This window comes from Megalops cyprinoides, chromosome 1 (genome assembly GCF_013368585.1).
Source record: "Megalops cyprinoides isolate fMegCyp1 chromosome 1, fMegCyp1.pri, whole genome shotgun sequence".
NCBI lineage: Eukaryota > Metazoa > Chordata > Actinopteri > Elopiformes > Megalopidae > Megalops > Megalops cyprinoides.
Genome location: NC_050583.1, coordinates 35756461 through 35774456, shown reverse-complemented (window position 1 = coordinate 35774456; position 17996 = coordinate 35756461). Strand labels below are relative to the sequence as shown.

The window sequence follows — 17996 nt, the reverse complement described above, 5'->3', positions numbered from 1 at the left end:
AGATGCCTGTTGTGTGCTCTGAGGGTTGACCTAGAATTTTACCCGATGAGGCGCGCACACTGGAAACTCAGCTGGCAATATTCTGTATTTTACACAGACAGTGTTCCCATAGTGGATATATCAGATGACAGAACACTGACATATACATGCACATAGGGGTTTTGTCAAAGCATTTTGAACTGGTATGGGCTTAAAGGACAGACGCTGGATTAGCATTTAGAGTCGCGAGGTACAGTATTATACTGTGTGGAATGAGAACTGGGTTAAGGATGGAGGTCTGGGGTGTCATTCCTTGCGCAATTTATATATGGAGTATACATCAGTCTTCTTCCCATTGAAAGGCTCAAATCCTGCCCCTTGAACAATGTCATCCACTTTCTCTGCAAATGCATTCACCTGCTCCTTGGAAAGGTCCAACAAGTACCTGACATAGTGGGAAGACAGGGGAAGTAAAGCATTTAATTTATGTAAGTAACTTATGCAAAATGGACCATAGACTACTTCCATGTACCATGTATCAAAACACATGAGACTGAGTGCGAAGAAGAAAGGGTTCAACACTGATCCCCCTTCTGGCAGCAAAATCTGAATGCACCACAGCTGCGTGAGATCAGTGTGGAAGAAACTCACTTGGCCAGCTCCACCACAAGAACAGCGTCAGGGGCAGCTATCTGTCTCAGCGAAGGACCCAACTGGTGAACCATGCTGTGATAGAGCGAGGGGGAGTGGGACACACAGTAAGAAAATGCCACTGATCAAACAAATTCCATTAAGACATTAAAAAACTGACAGTGCCGTGAAATCAGACGAGACCAAATGGGGGAAAGCTCACTGAACAGTGTGGCAGACCCCAATGAGCAGGACAGAAAACCATATACCTGGCTGAAAAGTATATGCTGTTGAAGAACTGGGAAAATCTCTGTTTATTTGGGAGTTTAGACAGTGAGTCCACCGGCAGGAAAGTCACCTTCACTCCATCCAGAGACAAGAGCTCTATAAGAAAGTGAGTGGGAGTAGGAGGAGTTAATATCACATTACATACCATCATCAACTACAAAGATAGGCTACTGCAAGAACTGAAACATGCTTTTACTATAATGATCAATGTATGACAGTAATTAAACCCCATGAATAAGGATTACAAGTGTTCTTTGATCTCACCCATTGATCTCTACAAAAGGACAGTAACACATTCTGAGATAATCTGTCTCACCATTCTCAGGCAAATTCTGATTGGCGCCAGGCTGAGGAGATGGGGTTCCGGCTGCCTGATTGGGTGAAGGGTCTTGCTCCTGTTCTCCTCGGACATTTTGCTGAGATGTAGAGGGAGTGTGACCCCTGCAGGTAAGAGACTGGAACAGCTCCTGGACATTGTGATAGGAGATGTCTTGGGCTGTCTAAAAAGACAAGGGGAACTCTTTACAAACATGCAAGCAATCAGTGCATTTACATACTGGAAGTTTTTCAAATACGTTGATGGCTCATCTTTACTCACATCTGCTATACCATATGTGCATCCGCAGAAACAACAAATTTAACCACAAGCTCACTTATGAGGCTTGCAGGTGAAGACATAGATAAGTATTTGAAAAAATAACAGTATTTAATCACTATCAAAATGACTATAAATAAAATATTTTAACATAGATTCATCAAGCATTTAAATTAGAACATAGCCTATTGATATAGTTAGTTTCATACAGACGGAATGCTAATTGGAGATAATAGGCGGCTTCAACACCCTACCCCTTGCTGTTACAGACACAGCCACGTTACCTTTGCGTGTTGCCCATTCTGTGTCTGGAGCAGAGTCTTGTTGTCTGTTTCAATCCCAAAGGAGAGATAAGGGCTAGACACAATGTCTCCCCAATACCCTCTAACTGCCACTCTGTCACCCCTCTGATGCACAGAGAGAACATGCATGTTATTCAACAACAACCACGGCCACTACTGATCACCTCCTTACACATCGGAATCATAATGTCATAGTCTCTCACGAATTACAAATCTAAGCCTATGTAATTGCTTAAAAGGTGTCATTTCGGTTTCCAGTTTTATCAAATCATATACCAATACACACCAAGCTCTGCATCTATGCATGTATCAGTAAAAATGATTATTTAAAATAATTATTTCAAGTATAACATGACTGGTAAAGACTTACATGGTTTAATACACGTGTGGAGAGCAGGCTGTGATTGGTGGTTCGGTAAAGTCCTTCCCTCATCTCAAAAGCCACTCCCCTTTCTCTCCATCTGACATACTGCTGTTTATTAATAACACCACACTGAGAAAGAAAAATATATTAATACAGTGTACACATTTATTCCCTGAAGACTGAAAGACGGGAGTCAAGGGGGGGAAGGACTCTTCCCCTTACCCACAATGTGATGTGGTACAGTACAAATGCTTACCCCCCTCTGATGCAGTTTCATGGTGAGATCCCAGTCAAAGCACCCCACTCTAGAGTCATATCGGGTGCCAAGGTGCTGTCGGACACGAGCATCCCAAATTTTCGACAGGCATAGAGAGGATGGTGGGTGTATCCACTGCTTAAATATTCTGTGCAGTTCATCACGATCCTTAAACTACGAGGGAAACAAACACAGATATGGCTTATAGGTTGCGCCATCACCGATGAGTTTTGCAGTTATGTATATGTTCACATTGTGTGAAGACAGGAAGCAGGTGAAGGGTTTTTGGTGTACAAGTAGTGAAGGAAGTGTACCAGAGGCACAAATAAAGAGAGAGTAAGACAGGCAGAAAGTCACACCCTGAGCTGTGTGGTATCCAGGCAGGGGTTGGCAGGCGTCGACAGCGTTTCCGTAACAGCGAGAGACAGCTTTGAGGCTGTTTGTCTCAGTGTCTGCTCCGTCTGACTGCGGATCTCACTGTTGCCAAACACTTCCAAGAATACCTCTGTCTTCTCTGTAAGGGTTGTGGGCAGGAGTTAATGTGAAGTATTATGGTGCAGCCTTTGTCACTAATATATCACTACATAAAATATCACATTATGTGTGCATATACTCTAACAACAGCTTTATATATGATAACATATACCCTGTATTTAACGCATCTTGTCTTGATAGCCTCGTAACTCACTCTACATAATGGTGTCTACCAAGTACATAAATAATAAATCATTCACCATAATGAATCATCATTTTTGTTGTTATTAGCTAGCATCATCATGCTGTATCTACTGACCGCGTATTCCCATGCTGTGCTGGGGAGAGAGAGCAAGAGAGAGGAGCAAAAGCTGTCGAGCCACCACCTCCATACTGTTCTCTACCACCCACACCTATACAGGCAGAGAAAGGACAACACAGCACATGTACTGATGAAAACACTTCTATGCCATTCTCTACTGCCCATGTAAAGAAAGGTTTTAACACAGTTCAACACAGTTTAGTACAGACAACACACTAACATGAAACAATAAAGTTCTGTACCGCCCACACTCACCCCACACTAAGTAAATGCATGACTTAGTCAGTAGGTGTGTCAGTCAGTCAGTTGGTGTATCAATTATTAAGCTAGCTGCTCTGTTTGAGTTACAGCTACCATGTCCTACCACATGCAGTAGGATTCTGTATGCACACTTTGGGTTTTACAGCTTCACACTCATGTAGAATAACCAAAGGTATTTATTCTGTGGAGAGCCTGATTTGCTGGCTGAAGAGAAACTAAGATTGCACAAAGTTGAATTTTGTCATGATAATTTTCACTTAGTCATAATTTTTCATTAGCCAATTCAGACTAATTTTAAAACAGTAGCTTGTGATCAGTAAACTTGATCTGTTGAGGAACAGTCAGAAAACAACCTGCATCTTAGTTACATACCATCCCCTTTAAGGAAAAGAACACACATTCTGGGGCAAAGCATAGAGTAAATGTACTTGGCATTGGTATTTCATGTCCTCTAATTCCGTGAACAAGAATAAAAAAAAAAATCATGCAATTTGACTACTAAGTTAATCCTTCAGGCACTCACATGCAGGGTATCAGTGTCTTTCAACATAGCAGTAGTCTTCAGGATGTGCCTGGGATCACCACTTCCCACCAGTAAAACATTGACCTCCCCGCTCTGCTTTATTGCGCCTGAGAAGGAAGGAAAGTAGGAGAGCCGGCAGGCATGGGGCACAGCAAGCAGAATGTGCAGTCACCTATCCATATTTAATGCAGGTTAGATTCCATTACAGACACTGATCTAGATTCTAGCTAACCGAAACGGAATTTTTACATTCATGCAACAAATAGATACATGAAGCATGAGACTCACCTGCACTGAGGAGGTCTAGTGAAGGGCTGAAACCCCACCACGTCACACAGCCAGCACCTTCTGCAGTCCTGCCAGCGCACATACTGGACGGAACATACCACCGGTCACTGGTTGACAAGACTTTACAAAACTGATTCGTATCGTACGGTAAATAATAGTCCTGGTATTCAAATCTAATAGAAAACGTGACGTGTCTTAACTGACGGCTGTGATGTTCTATAAAGTCTGCAATTATAAGGCCGCTATAAAGTGGAACCTCATGACTAGCTAGCTGGCTAGCAAGGTAAAACAACACATTGTTAGCAAGGCATTTTGGAAACTTCTCCTCCAAAACATAAACAATTAAAGACGACGATAGAAAAAAAATGGTTAACTTTGTAGTCATACTTAATAAAATTACAAATACAGACAAACCCACCTGTTTCGCTTGTACACACTACAGATAAAGTGTTTAGCTGTTAAGAAGTTGCTTAGCAACATCAAATCATTGATGTGCGCGCCCGCACGCGCGGGAAGTTGGAGGGGGCGCTGTGGGGCTCCAGTTTCAATCCTTATAACCAGGAATGTGTTTTTTCAGTTCCCCGTGCCGTCAGGACGCTTCGTCGCTTTCGAGATTGTGATTATATTGCTCCAGCGAAGGCAATGATAACTTTCAAACTTTTTTGTTACATTTTTAAAATTATAAATGATTGAGAAATGTATGATGAACAGTAGTTTCAAAGTTATAACGTGATGTATATTTATCTTAAGCCCATAGTACTTTGTACGTACGTGTGTGTGTGCTGAAACCCCACCATGTCACACATTCAGCACCTTCCGAAGTCCTGCCAGCACGCATACGGAACGGAACACACCACCCGTCACTGGTTGACAAGACTTCACACAACTGATTCGTATTGTAGGGTAAATGATAGTCTTCATATAAAAATCTAATAGAAAAGGTGAGATACAACTGCTGCTAACTGACTGCTACAGTGTTCTATAAAGTTCGCAGTTATAGGGCCGGTATAATTATGTGTGTAATATGTATATAGCATAGGCCTATAACAGCTACCCACTAGTGGAGAGCTCAGGTCACTGCATGCAGTAAGAATAAGCTTTCTATTGACAATATTGATACATTTTCCATACACTGCACACAAACAAAACTGGATTTGCTAGAAATGAAATCAACAGTCCCTATTTTAGTAAAATTTGTTATGGATTTAGATTTTTACACATAGGCTTGTTATGTATTTTCTTTGACATTTATCCTTTATTTGACAACAGTACATATTTCAAATTCTGCACAGAGGAATCATTTAAAAGAGAGGGTGATTTTACAGAATGAAATAACTTTCTAATGGCTGACTTCACCCTCCTCATCCCTGCCAACACCTCCAAGCCCCACACAGAAAAATGTTGATAAAACACATGCACGCACACACCCACACAAACATATATGCACGCATTCACAGAAGCAACCAAGCAGGTGCACCAGGCAGATAAAGCCAGGCAGGCATTTAGATGTATGCCCATAAAACAGCTGTCACCATGAGCAAATAAGGGGTAATAACAAGGGAACACAAAAATACACATGCGATAAAAACTCAGAGGATCATAGTATACACAAATAAAATGAACTATTTTTAATGGAAGTGGGAGGTATTTTAAAATAAACTACACAGATCAAAAGCACAACCAAGAACTGTAGGACAATAAAGTTAGCGATGGGGTCCTTTGAGGGCAGCATCCACTTCCTCCTCAGGCTGTAGAGTGTGCCATTGGGCAACAGGGCGCCTTGGATTGGCCAACATATCTGACCAGTGGCGGAGCCCCACTCCTGTGGCACCATAGCCGATGAAAGTTTTGCCAATGGCATCGTTACTCCCCAGCTTGTCGTAGTCATAGACTGTTATCACAACCTGCACTTTCTACATAGAAACATAGAGAGAAGATTAATATTAAGATGGGCATTCACCAGTAATGAGTGAATGGTCCACTACATTGAGGGAATGATTTGAGTTTAGTACCTGTATCTGTTCAAAGGGAATCTCAAAGCTGAAGCTTTCATTAAAGTAGGGATTGAGGGTGTTTTTCTTGACTGTTGTCTTCTTCTTCTTCAGTCGCTTCCCATTGTGTTGCAACACAATCTTCACAAAAGGATCTGACAGAAAGAAAGGCAGGTTCAGCACAAAAGCCAAACAATACAGAGCATGAATGGTAGACAACATTGACACTGAGGGTCAGGTTTAGTGACGTACTCAGAGAAAACCATTTGACTGAATGAGACACAAACTACAACACACTACACACATAACAGAGGAAAAAATCACAGCCAGCCAAATGTCACGTAGTGAAACTGGCTATCTGATAATGAATGCACTAAAAGTGTTGTGTTATATATGTTATATATGTGCCTATATACTCATATATGTTATATTTGATAGTATTTGTGTATGTATAAAATATGGTCAAGCAAACAAATATCTTTCACAGTTACTGAACAATGCAGCAGTGCAGAGTTTACACAAATATGCTACACTCCCCTTACAGGGCCAGAGATATATAATAGTAGCCCACACAAAAGTCTTTTATTATTTTTATTATTATTATTATTTTGATTCCAACATTTTGTGAAGCTGAACAGAATACCTGCTGAACAGAATACCACCATTTTCCTGCAAGAAATCAAGATGGAGGGAGAAAAGCGAGAAAGAGAGAGGGAGGTAAGGGAGATGGGCCTCACCTGATAAGCCACCAACATCCATCTTTTTGAGGTTCTTGGCCTCCATGATATTGACTGTAAGTTTGCCAGCTGTTGGGACGTAACGCAGAGAGATGCAGACATCGCCCAGTTTCTCCTGCTGTGAGACACATCGCAGGAAGGTTAACATGGCACACATACAGGCAGATTGAGAAGATAACGATGGAAAGAGACATCTGAATCAATCTAGGAGTAAGGAGAGGGAAAGGGAAATATTCATAAAGAGTTTATGAAGGGTCACTGATATCTGCTTCCACCTTACCTCCTCCTTCTCTCCATTCTCAAGATCCCTCCATTCATGTAGGGGTTGGCCCAGGTCTATGCTGTTCATGGGGATCTTAATTTCACCAATGACATCATGCTTGGAGAAACGGTCAAAATCAAAGACCTGCATTACCAGAGTCTTCCCACCTAGCTCTGAATATGGAATCTGAGAGATACAGAGAGAGACCAAGAGAGAAACAGAGACAGCAAGTTAGAGTTTAACCACTAGTCGAGAAAGACACCTGACAACTGTGGAAGGTGTTATGGCTTAATGAAATTGAGAGGAGTAAGACACTGCAATAAAGGGAGTAGAACAAAAAGAATGTTCATGCAGGTATGAGGTATCCAGTACACCAAATCTACAACACGTAGTGGGTATCTATATAGACAGGCCCAGAACCAAACCCAGGAATTTGACAATGTGAAGCAGAGATGTCAAAAATCACAGAACACCCAACCAATTTGCTAATCACCAAGCACTAAACACATACGACTTAGACTCACAGACTGAGAAAACTCCCCACAGGAAATATGTATATATTCACATATTTAGGGAGTGCTTGTGAGGCTGCATTGTGAGAGGACACTGAACCAGTTTTATTTCAGTTCAAGAATCTGATACACAGACACACTGTGTGACAATGAACAGGCCTGGCAGCAGGGTAGGACTTGCCACTGCAAGCTGAAAGTGAGTTAATGAGAGAAAGACATGGCAACCCCAGTAGGCACACAGATATAGAAACAGTCATGACACAGACCTTGAAGATAAAGGTCTCATTGAAAACAGGACACAGATTCTTGCGCTGGACCTTCGTCTCAAACTTCTTCTTCTTGTCAGGGAGCAGGTATACTTTGACATATGGGTCAGACGTCCCCCCCATATCCATGGCAGCAAGATCTTGGGCCTGCAGAATTCCCACTATGAGCTGGAGAAAATATGAGAAAGAGTGGTTGGATTTATAATGTGCTGTGTTTGGCTGTGAATCGTGTAGTGGGTCAAAGTGCAGAAAAAGGGCACTAAGTGAGGAAAAAAAAACACACAGAATCAGGTCTGATACTGAGGGCAGGGTAGAGACAAGCAGGGATGTACACATTACTGCCAGAAAGGGGGAGGTTAAGGCACAGGAACAAGCAGACAGAGCACTTGCCTGGGCCTCGGTGAAATTGTAATCTAGGGTGAATTCCAGCTTCCCCAGGTTCTCCTGTTCCTTCTCCTCCCCTGCACCCTCTGTCTTTTCTCCCTCTTCCTACATGACACAGAGAAAAACAAATTAGCATGACGGTGATGAGGGGAGGGACAAACTGTCTCACCTTTCTACTAACTTAGCTCATTTAAGAGGGTTGTGGCAATCACAAAATTTTCTTCTCCACCATTAAAAAAATTACTTCAGCCATCAAACAAAAACGGTTCTTCATATATTCCAAAAATATGAAGTCCCCCTGGCTCTTTATGCTTACTTCCACTATTACTGATTCAACAATTACAATATGGCCCATCAGCTATTATGCTGAACCAACCTCTACCTTCTCCCTACGTTTTCCCTTCTCATTCTATTGCAGCATCATACATCCTGAAAATAGTCTACCCAAGTCTGTTTTTGATTTAAGGTCATAAACAGCTCTTGTTAAGATCTCAAAGGACCATTTTATGTCTTCTGATTCAGAGGCCTTTAGCATGGTTAGTGTTCTTGAGTTAGATCCTACTTTTAACACTGTCAGTGTTGCCTATGAGCTGGAAAACAGCATCCCAGGGGATGCTTTAAGTCCAGTCCACAGGTTGAAAAAGGAAAAGTGTTAACATTTTTTAATTACAGTGCAATTAGTCTGTTATACTCAGATTGATCAACTGTTTGAAAGATGATTTGGATATGACATCTATTTGACAGTTGTCTGCTGTAAAATCTTTATGAAAGAAATGTGTGGTCAGAGGTTTATGGTGAGAAAAATCTAAAGGTAAAATTATATTTGCTCACAACTGGCCCTTAAATAGATCTGGGGCCTCTCTTTATTATTTTGCATTGGTAAGTCCTTTAACATTTAAATGAAAAACATCAATCTTAATCATATTCCTAGGTGTATCCCTAGAACCAGGACTGACAGCTACTGTTGTTTGGTGAGTTCTTGAGTTTCAGACAGAGTATGATGAAGAAATTTTAGATCATGATATACAAGGAAAAATATAATCTGCAGTTTTGCTGCAGTTTTATTTGTTTGTTTGATACTGCATGTTCATTGCTTGCATTTACTCCTTTTCTGGTGCCTCTGTTTAAAGCGATTTCAAAAAATGCCATAAAAATAAACTAAAACGAACTATTATGATCTACTCTATTCTATGATCTTTCTTCCCCCCTCTCACCTTCTCTGTACCCTCGGCTTCACCTTCTGCGCCTCCCCTCCTTCTGCGGCCAGCCTTCCTCTCCCTCACTTTCTTTGCTTTCTTCTTCTTGCCGAAGCACTTTTTGATGATACAGAAAATAAAGCAGCCAACAAGTGCCAGGACCACAACCACTATGGCTCCCACTGCCCACATTGGAACTGAAAATGAGAGCAATACAAGACCAAAACTTGCAGAATTTTCTTTAAAATCTCCATTTGACTTAACACAGACAGAAGTATTCAACAGAGAGTTTAAAATAAAGAAACTGAAATAATTAAATAGAAAACATATTAACCAGGTAGTTACATAGATAGGTGGCCAAGAAAGTACTGCCAATATGCATATAGGAGTCTGGTTCCTAAGCAACCGTGACAAAAGTATCTGGGTCCAGTTGCCCTGGAAACAGAAATCTTGCTTCTAAAAGTAAGAGAACCTGACAGTGATCAAGATGACATGAGAAGTAGAGAAGTAAAGGTAGGGAAAGGAAGGGAGCAACATGGATGTAAAGGCAGGAAGTGGGTAAGACAGGGTGGAATATCTTAATAGGTTGCAGAATGTCTATTGTTAATTTCAAGCTTCTACGTACTGTATGGGAGACAGAAGGGAATGGATAGAAGAGAAAGTAACAGGGTGATAATTTTTCAGTACATGAACTTGCTGTAAAGACAGAAATGGCTGAAGAAAATGACAACACATATAAATTGACTCACGTCTGCGATGATGGTCTGAAGAATGTAAAAAAGAAGGGAATATAATGAAGAAGTTTTAAGCGATGGAGGGATGAGATGGCATAAAGCACAAAAAACACACTTCACTGTGCCTATCAATATATCAGTGCTGTCTGTGGATTTCTGTTCATGCTCACTAATTCCCTTTGTGGTCTATCACTTTCTGCTTGCCTGCTCTCTCATTTTTATAACTCTCTCTATTATCCTAGATGTGATCCTTGATCTGTCCTTTATATCTCTCCACAACTCTATCTGTTTTTCTCTCTCTATCAACTTAAAATATGAATTTTAAAATCAAATAGAATTGCCAAATCATGTTCACAGACAAAGCTCAGCATTTGTAATTAAATAAAAAAATAAATATTACTAAATTGATAGTCCTTGCGTTTCTCTTAAATGAATTAAAAATTAAATCGTTTCAAATAAAATTTAAAGCTGGCTTCAGAGGTAACTTTAAGGTTACTTGTATACACCGAATGGGGAAATATCAGCCTATAGCCGTTTGAGTCGTGAATGGTAAAGATCTGATTCAGGTAAAAGGGTATAATTTCAATCACTTTTGATTTATTCTTGAAAAATGTGCAGTGTAATTTGTTGTTTGTTTTTCAGCCTTAAACCATTACCACTTTGTAGAGTTATCCCCTTTACAGTTTAAACCTGTTAACTCATCAGGCATAAAAAACTCAAATGGCTAACACACTGAACATACACTGATGATATCTGAATGCGCACAAGAAAATTGGAAATGTCTGACCTGCAATTTATCAAAAACATGACTTCCTCTTTCTAGTACATACAAGTAAAACAGTTAGTCTTGGCAGGATATTTCTTCAAAACTGCTGTAGGACACCTCCATCTCAGTTGCAGAAATGGTCCAACCTCATCCCTGTCTTTTTGGGACAGTGCTACAGACCGTTCTCAAGAGTCTGCAAATGGTAGCATGAATAAAGTTTCAACCTGTTTGCAACTCACTCTATAATTTGCATTTGCCTGAAACAGTCATTTTGGCTGCAGGAGTAACGTAGCACAGCACAAAGTCTGTATAAGCAGAAATATGAAGAAAAGGGACACTACTTTAGTCATTCAGTTGGTGGCAGTTACTAAATCTGAATATGCCCAATGTGGCTGAGTTCACTACTCACTCGGCAGTCTGCCCAGTTCATTCATGAACTTCGTCTTCATGCTGTTGAAGTTGTGGCTTGGGTGGTGGGCTGGTGGGGCAGGGGCTGGGGCAGGTGCTTCCTGGGCTGGGGCTGGCTCTGGCTCGGATGGCTCCGCCGCCCGCCGCCCTCGCGGTTCCAGTTTGGCCAATCGCATTGTAGCTTAACAACAAGGAAAATAGCATGGAAAAGGTGGGTTTTTGTTCAGTTATTTGTGGGCACAAAACCATGATGCTTCATATCCCTCATTATCCATGCAGGAAAAAACAAAACACTGTTGCTGTATGGGATGCGTACTGAATGTGTCCAGTATAGGATGGTGACAGTAGTGACTAAGAACTACACATAGTATTTAGCCTCTTTCACTGTCATTGACAATGTACTAGACAACATCCATTTAAGTTAAGAAGTTACATGATTTCAAATTCTTATATCTCAAAGCTAGCAGAGTGCAGAGGAATTCTTGCTTATTTTTCCTATTGTCGCAAACCAAAAATGATTAATGCCTATCTCTCCTCATTCTCACCATCCTTGCCCTCGTATTTTGCTCATCTCTTTCCATACTCTCTCTCCAATACCGCCTCTTCTCTTCTCTCTCTTGCTTTGCATCACCCACTCCATCCCATTCTCTCCTCTGCTCCTCATTCGCCCTCTCTCCCTGGTTAAATTGTCTGCTGTGAGAGAGTGGTGGCGCATAATGAAACTCTAAGCCAGCTGCCCAACATGGCTGACCCTAATCCCCCCCGTCACTCTCCCCTCCCTCCATTACACAGTGTGTTATCCTTCCCTCTCTCTGCAGACGCATAACAAGATTAACTGCAAAAATTAATCCAAAAATCCCAAAGCTTAAGTAAATAAGGGACAGTTTGCCTCCACTCCTCAAAGCCCCTCTTCATCAGCCCCAAACCCTCTCCTCTGGCCTGGAGGAAGAGTCCTATTGCTGATACACGGTGTTTCTGGAGCAGTGCTGGTATACTGACAGATGTGATGTGTAGATGCATTGTGACCACTTGAAAAGTACAGATCTGTGAGTGCGAGAGCAATGGGAGATCAGTTTTGAAATACTTAACCAGTTTAGTATTTGTGAGCTAAGTTGGGTGTATTCAAAAGGATGCAAACTTAAGAATGGAATGCATGGCTTTCAAAAACATGGGTACCACTCTGTAATAAAATACAGTAATGCAAGCAATGTTCTCTGAGTGCAATCAACTATTACATGAAGGCTGAGTTACTGATTCTCAGACAACAGACCTACAGCCAATGGTGCTCCCAATACAATGGGCAAACTTTTGTTTTAAATAGTCTTTCAAGATAATGGTCAAGCAGAGAATACCTTGGGAGACAATCAAGAAAAGCCACGCAAAGACAGATAGAAAAGGAAGGAAGATTATGTTCGGAACCTTGCTCTCATCTCTCAGTGTCCAAACATTCTCCATAGAACAGAAAGTCTCAGCAAGCTGCATGTTGGCGCATATCAATCTTTCCTTGATGGACTTCCAATGGTGCATCTGCATAAGGCCAAGTGCTGGTACAAAAGCCCACAAATCCCGCCTGAGGTAAAAAAGGAAAACCTGAGAAGCTCACCATCACAGAATATGACATAATGCTGAGGAGACAGCACTGTCCTGCCAATGACATGCTAGTATTTTACCTTCTAATCTTGCATTTCCTCAGCGGGAAAAAACAACAACAACAAAAAAAAACTGCTAAACCTCAATGCTAAAAATCAAAATCTCTTCTAAAGATCAAATGTGATATGTAGACATACCCTAAGAGAATGCATCAGGGCCCACTCATACCTCAGACATAAAACAGCAAAGCATGAATTGTTTGATATTTACACACAGCTCATGCAGACTGAAATACACTTTGAACGATTTTTTGTTTTTATTTCAAAAACAGGGGATGGTTTTTTTTCGTTGTGACCCATGCACTGTTGTCACACATAATTGAAATTTTACATGGAAATATGATTAAGCCCCACTCATTTCATGTGCAGAACAAACCAAATTAAAATCAGTAAGAAATACGGGCGTTAAAAGACTCTTTATTTTATTAGTCCTGTTTTGAATGACATGGTGCAACGGGGTTAGAATTGTTCTACCCAGTTCAGTGGCAATAATATTTTAGCGCTGCACACAACAGAACATTAAAGAAAAGCAATGAATACTTTTGCACTGTTCGAAGGAATTCGACCTCCCTTCCTCCACGGTAACAGTACTCTACACAAATATTATGAACAGGTTTGACATCACACAAAATGTTATTGTTTCATAAATCAAAACATTAAAAGGCATTAGTGACCATCACGCACGCGCGCCTGACCGGTTTCAAGGGGGGCGGGAGAGGTTGTGGGGGTTGACTTCAAAGTTGATATATCACCTAAATTAAACTGCCGTAGACAACCCGACGTAGCGAGGTGGATATGTCTGTATTGCAAGCAACGTTTGATAAATTGACATAATATCAGATGAATAATCAGCTCGTGTCTTTTTCCGCAAATACGCGTTAATTTCTTGGATATTAATTTCCTGCATGTTAAATTATATAACAATTAAATTTGATTCAAAACATAATCTCGATGTTGTGTACTATCATTCTTTCCTATAATTATTTGTTTCCTTTGTAGTTATTTTATTCGCTGACTGCACAGTCGAACAGCAATAAATTATATCAATCCGACGTTAAATGTACACATTAACTTACCGATTTGAAAATGTTTTCTTTCTTTTCGTCTTTTATCGACGATTGGAAAATACCTTCGTATAGAAGACAGACAACTGTTGCACCACCCTTCCCTCTACCTCGCTCTCTTCCCGTTGCTTGAACACTCACCTACCTAACCGCTTTTCAAGTTATTTTTTTCGGTGTCTGCGATGCTCAACACTTCCCCCTCTCCCTCCATTCCCCTTAAGCCAAAGCGCAGTCGAATCACTAAACCAGTGCTTGACTTAATCTCTTTCGCTCCCCCTCCTCTCTACCACCACGCATCTGTTGCTCTATCTCTCTCTCAAATTAAAATTCGACATGGCACAATATCATTTGCCTTTGTATTTTGCTTTGTTTCCCTGGAATGAACGATGATGTCAGTTTGTAATCATCGTTGTATGTCCAACTCTTCATTAATTTTGGAGAATCAGTCACTGATTGCTGATTTACTGGTTTCTTTCACTCAGTCAGTGAACTGGAGATATCCCATCTGCGTCTCTCTAATCTCCATAATGTCTAACATACAATGCACAACTGTTATCCATTTGGAGACAATTTTCAGTGTGAGAGGTTAATCTATGTGCATGCCTATTCTATCAATGTATATAATACTAAGGGGAAAAAAAGAATATCAAAGACCGGTTTGACAGGGACGTTTATAAGTTCCCAGTGGATGCAGGAGAAAACTGCCCAGCTTTCAAAGACAAGTGTCTCACAACTAACACTAAATCCTGAGCTCAGTAATTTGTTAAGCACATTAGTCTTAGGGTCTTTCTGCAGTTGTTGGATATGGTAAGGGTCCTCTGGATGTTTGAAGATGCTTGTGACCAGCAAAAGCTACAGCGAGGAGAGTTTGCAAGTGACTAGGAGAGGTTGCAAGAGGTGTAGATAAAGTACTCTAATGTACAGGCTACAGCAGTTTGATGTGGTTGTGACTACAATCTGGTAAACTGGATGGTGAACATGCTCAGCTGATCTACATGACCATCTGACTAAAGGATGGTCATAGACAGGGTGAGTGGTAGTTCAGTAGGCAGTAATTTGAATTTTTGAAATAATAGAAAAATACACATTGCTAATTTACAAAAGAGAAACTATAACATCTAGTCATAACCAAGAATAGACGAGCACCCCTCTATGAACTATTTCCAAAGTACTGTAAGTAAGTCAAATGTTTTATAAATCTGGAAAGTATTACAAAACAAAATGTACTATAAATCACATATCCACCAGAACTGTGGGAGTGGAGATTGCCAATGTGCTTTAGGACACACAAACGGTTGTCCTTTGTTGACCCCTTGTCCTGCATGTTTTAGATCTCTCCTTGCTCCAACACAGCTAATTCAAATGATCAACTCATTATGAACTCCTGAAGCTGCTTAATAACAAACTGATCATTTAAATCAGCTGTGTTGGAGCAGGGAGAGATCTAAAACATTCAGGACAAGGGGTCCTCCAGAAGAGGTTTTGGAAAAGCTGCTTCATACAGTATATATGCTTGAAGTTGCAGTGACTGTTGAAGCGAGTGCAGTCAGTGGTTGGTAACTTCGTAACTTGATTTTGACCCCCTAGATGACTCCTTGCATGGAACAGTTGATAAAATTATTCCACATAAATCCAACAAATGATGCAGAGACAGTCCTAACACAGAGAAAACATTTTTGGGTGGGGATTTTTGCCAAAAGAAAACCAAGTTTTATCCTACAGTAGATCTAGAAAGTCTACATACCCTTTGGACATTTCTTCTTTTGTATTGTCATGAGGCCTGAAATGAAAACCCACTGAATCAGATTTTTTTTCCACTTTCATTGAGACATGGTAATGCAGAAAGTAGAAAGAGAGTAAAGTATAAAGAAAAGGCAATACATTTCTGAATATCAATTTAAAGCAGAACAAATAAAACACTTTAGTTGTGTAAGGTTACATACCCTTTATAATGGCAGTTGTAATTGTGCTGAAGTCTAACCATTCACCATCTTAATCATGCCCAAAGCTAACTGACTTCACTTGTGACCAACTGAAGTGATTCTGATTAGTTCAGGATAAAATCAGCTGTTTGTGTAGGTTTTCTCAGCAGGTTTGTTTCTTAGTGCATTCCAGTTTAAGCAAACGACTGTGGGCAACACAGATCTACCTAAACATCTCCTGGAGAGTGTTATAAAAGCATATGAAAGGCCTTAAATATGTCATGGAACACAGTAAAAACCATAATCACAAAAATGATTGAATATGGCACCACCAGGGCATTTCCTAGATCAGGATGTCCCTCCGAGATGGGTGACTGTGCGAGGTAGAAACCCATCAGGGAGGCTACCAAGAGGCCAACAGCAGCATTGAAAGAGCAACAAAACTTCATGGCACACACTGGTCACCATATGCACATAGCAACAATTTTGTTCTCCAGATTTCTGAGCTGTGGGATAAGGTGGCAAGGTGGAAGCCACTTTTCACAAAGAAGAACATGCAGTCTCATCTGAATTGTACAGGGACACAGTAATGTACCACCTATTGCTATGCAGAAAAATGTCTTGTGGTCTGATGAGACTCAAATAGAACATTTTAGCCTTAATTCCAAATGATATGTTTGGTGCAAAGCCAACACAGCCCATCAGCCTAAGAACACAGTACTGTCAAGCATGGTGGTGGCAGCATCATGCTGTGGGGCCGTTTCTCTTCAGCAGGCACAGGAGCACTGGTGAGGATAGAGGGGAACATGAATTCTGCAAAATACCAAAAGATTTTGGAGAAAAACCTGCTACCCTTTGCAAAAAGTTGAAATAAAGGAAGAATTTCACCTTTCAGCATGACAATGAACTAAAGCACACTGACAAATCCCCAATGGAATGGCTGAAAAAAGGAAGATCAATGTCCTGGAATGGCCCAGTCAGAGCCCTGACCTCAACCCCATGAAATTCTTTGAACTGACGTGAAGAGAGCTGTTCATAAGCAGTCCCTTGCCTTTTAAGTGAACTTGAACTCTACTGCAAAGAATAATGAGAGGAAATTGTAAAATCTAGATGTGTGAAGTTAATAAAGAGTTATCCAAACAGACTCGCTGCAGTTATCAAAGCAAAAGGTGCTTCCACCAAGTATTAATTTAAGGGTGTGCAGGCTTATGCAACCAAGGCATTCAAAGTTTTTCAACTTTAACACTTTCATGAAAACCTGAGGCATTTGATTTTAATTTAGATGTTGTTGGTTATAATATGTAAATAAAGCTAAAAATGTATGACTTGATTTTGGATAATAAAAATAAGACATTTTGCAAAGGTGTATGAATTTTCCTGATCCACTGTAAATGTTTGGTCCTGTCCTAAACTTTCTCAGCTTTTTGAGCTCCTTCTTGAACTTAAACTCCATACTGCTATTTTCAATAGTCACAGTAGTGATACCTTCATTCAAAAGTCACAATTATTCTCAATAATTTTGTTACTTTGTTCACACAAGAGACTGATTCTAATGCATTTTAAACAAACTAATCTGCCCATACACATACTGGGCTAAAATGATGATGCAACACCTACAATTGGATAAACTCCAATCAGCCATGCAAACAGACATGTTGACATGCCCTGAAGATCCTTGTCTGCCCCAAATTTTGCAAACTGTTGCTTCAGCAGAACAATCAGTGTCAAATATTTCCAGTGGTGCCCTTCAGTGGCCAACATAACTGGGTGGGCCTGTGCTGGTCCCTTTACCCCATGACACGTGAAAAAGTATTGGTGTGCAC

At 40.6% G+C, this 17996-nt stretch overlaps 2 protein-coding genes across 2 annotated transcripts; both read right to left on the bottom strand.

Moving 5' to 3' along the window:
* Nucleotides 1-10: 10 nt before the first annotated feature.
* On the bottom strand, nucleotides 11-4739 carry LOC118792468 (dynein assembly factor 3, axonemal-like). The gene is made up of 12 exons (XM_036550326.1): nucleotides 4701-4739; nucleotides 4283-4365; nucleotides 3995-4101; nucleotides 3208-3301; nucleotides 2774-2928; nucleotides 2415-2588; nucleotides 2165-2287; nucleotides 1777-1899; nucleotides 1214-1397; nucleotides 879-993; nucleotides 631-705; nucleotides 11-424 (listed from the first exon to the last, which is right to left on the bottom strand). Exons 2-12 carry the CDS (start codon nucleotides 4362-4364, stop codon nucleotides 286-288), a joined length of 1371 nt encoding a protein of 456 aa, XP_036406219.1. The 5' UTR covers nucleotide 4365; nucleotides 4701-4739; the 3' UTR covers nucleotides 11-285.
* A 1076-nt stretch (nucleotides 4740-5815) lies between these two features.
* On the bottom strand, nucleotides 5816-14370 carry syt5b (synaptotagmin Vb). The gene is made up of 9 exons (XM_036537890.1): nucleotides 14264-14370; nucleotides 11540-11719; nucleotides 9649-9827; nucleotides 8441-8539; nucleotides 8051-8218; nucleotides 7291-7458; nucleotides 7011-7128; nucleotides 6295-6428; nucleotides 5816-6195 (listed from the first exon to the last, which is right to left on the bottom strand). The coding sequence occupies exons 2-9, from the start codon at nucleotides 11712-11714 to the stop codon at nucleotides 5986-5988; spliced, it is 1251 nt and encodes a 416-aa protein (XP_036393783.1). The 5' UTR covers nucleotides 11715-11719; nucleotides 14264-14370; the 3' UTR covers nucleotides 5816-5985.
* Between the last annotated feature and the right edge of the window lie 3626 nt (nucleotides 14371-17996).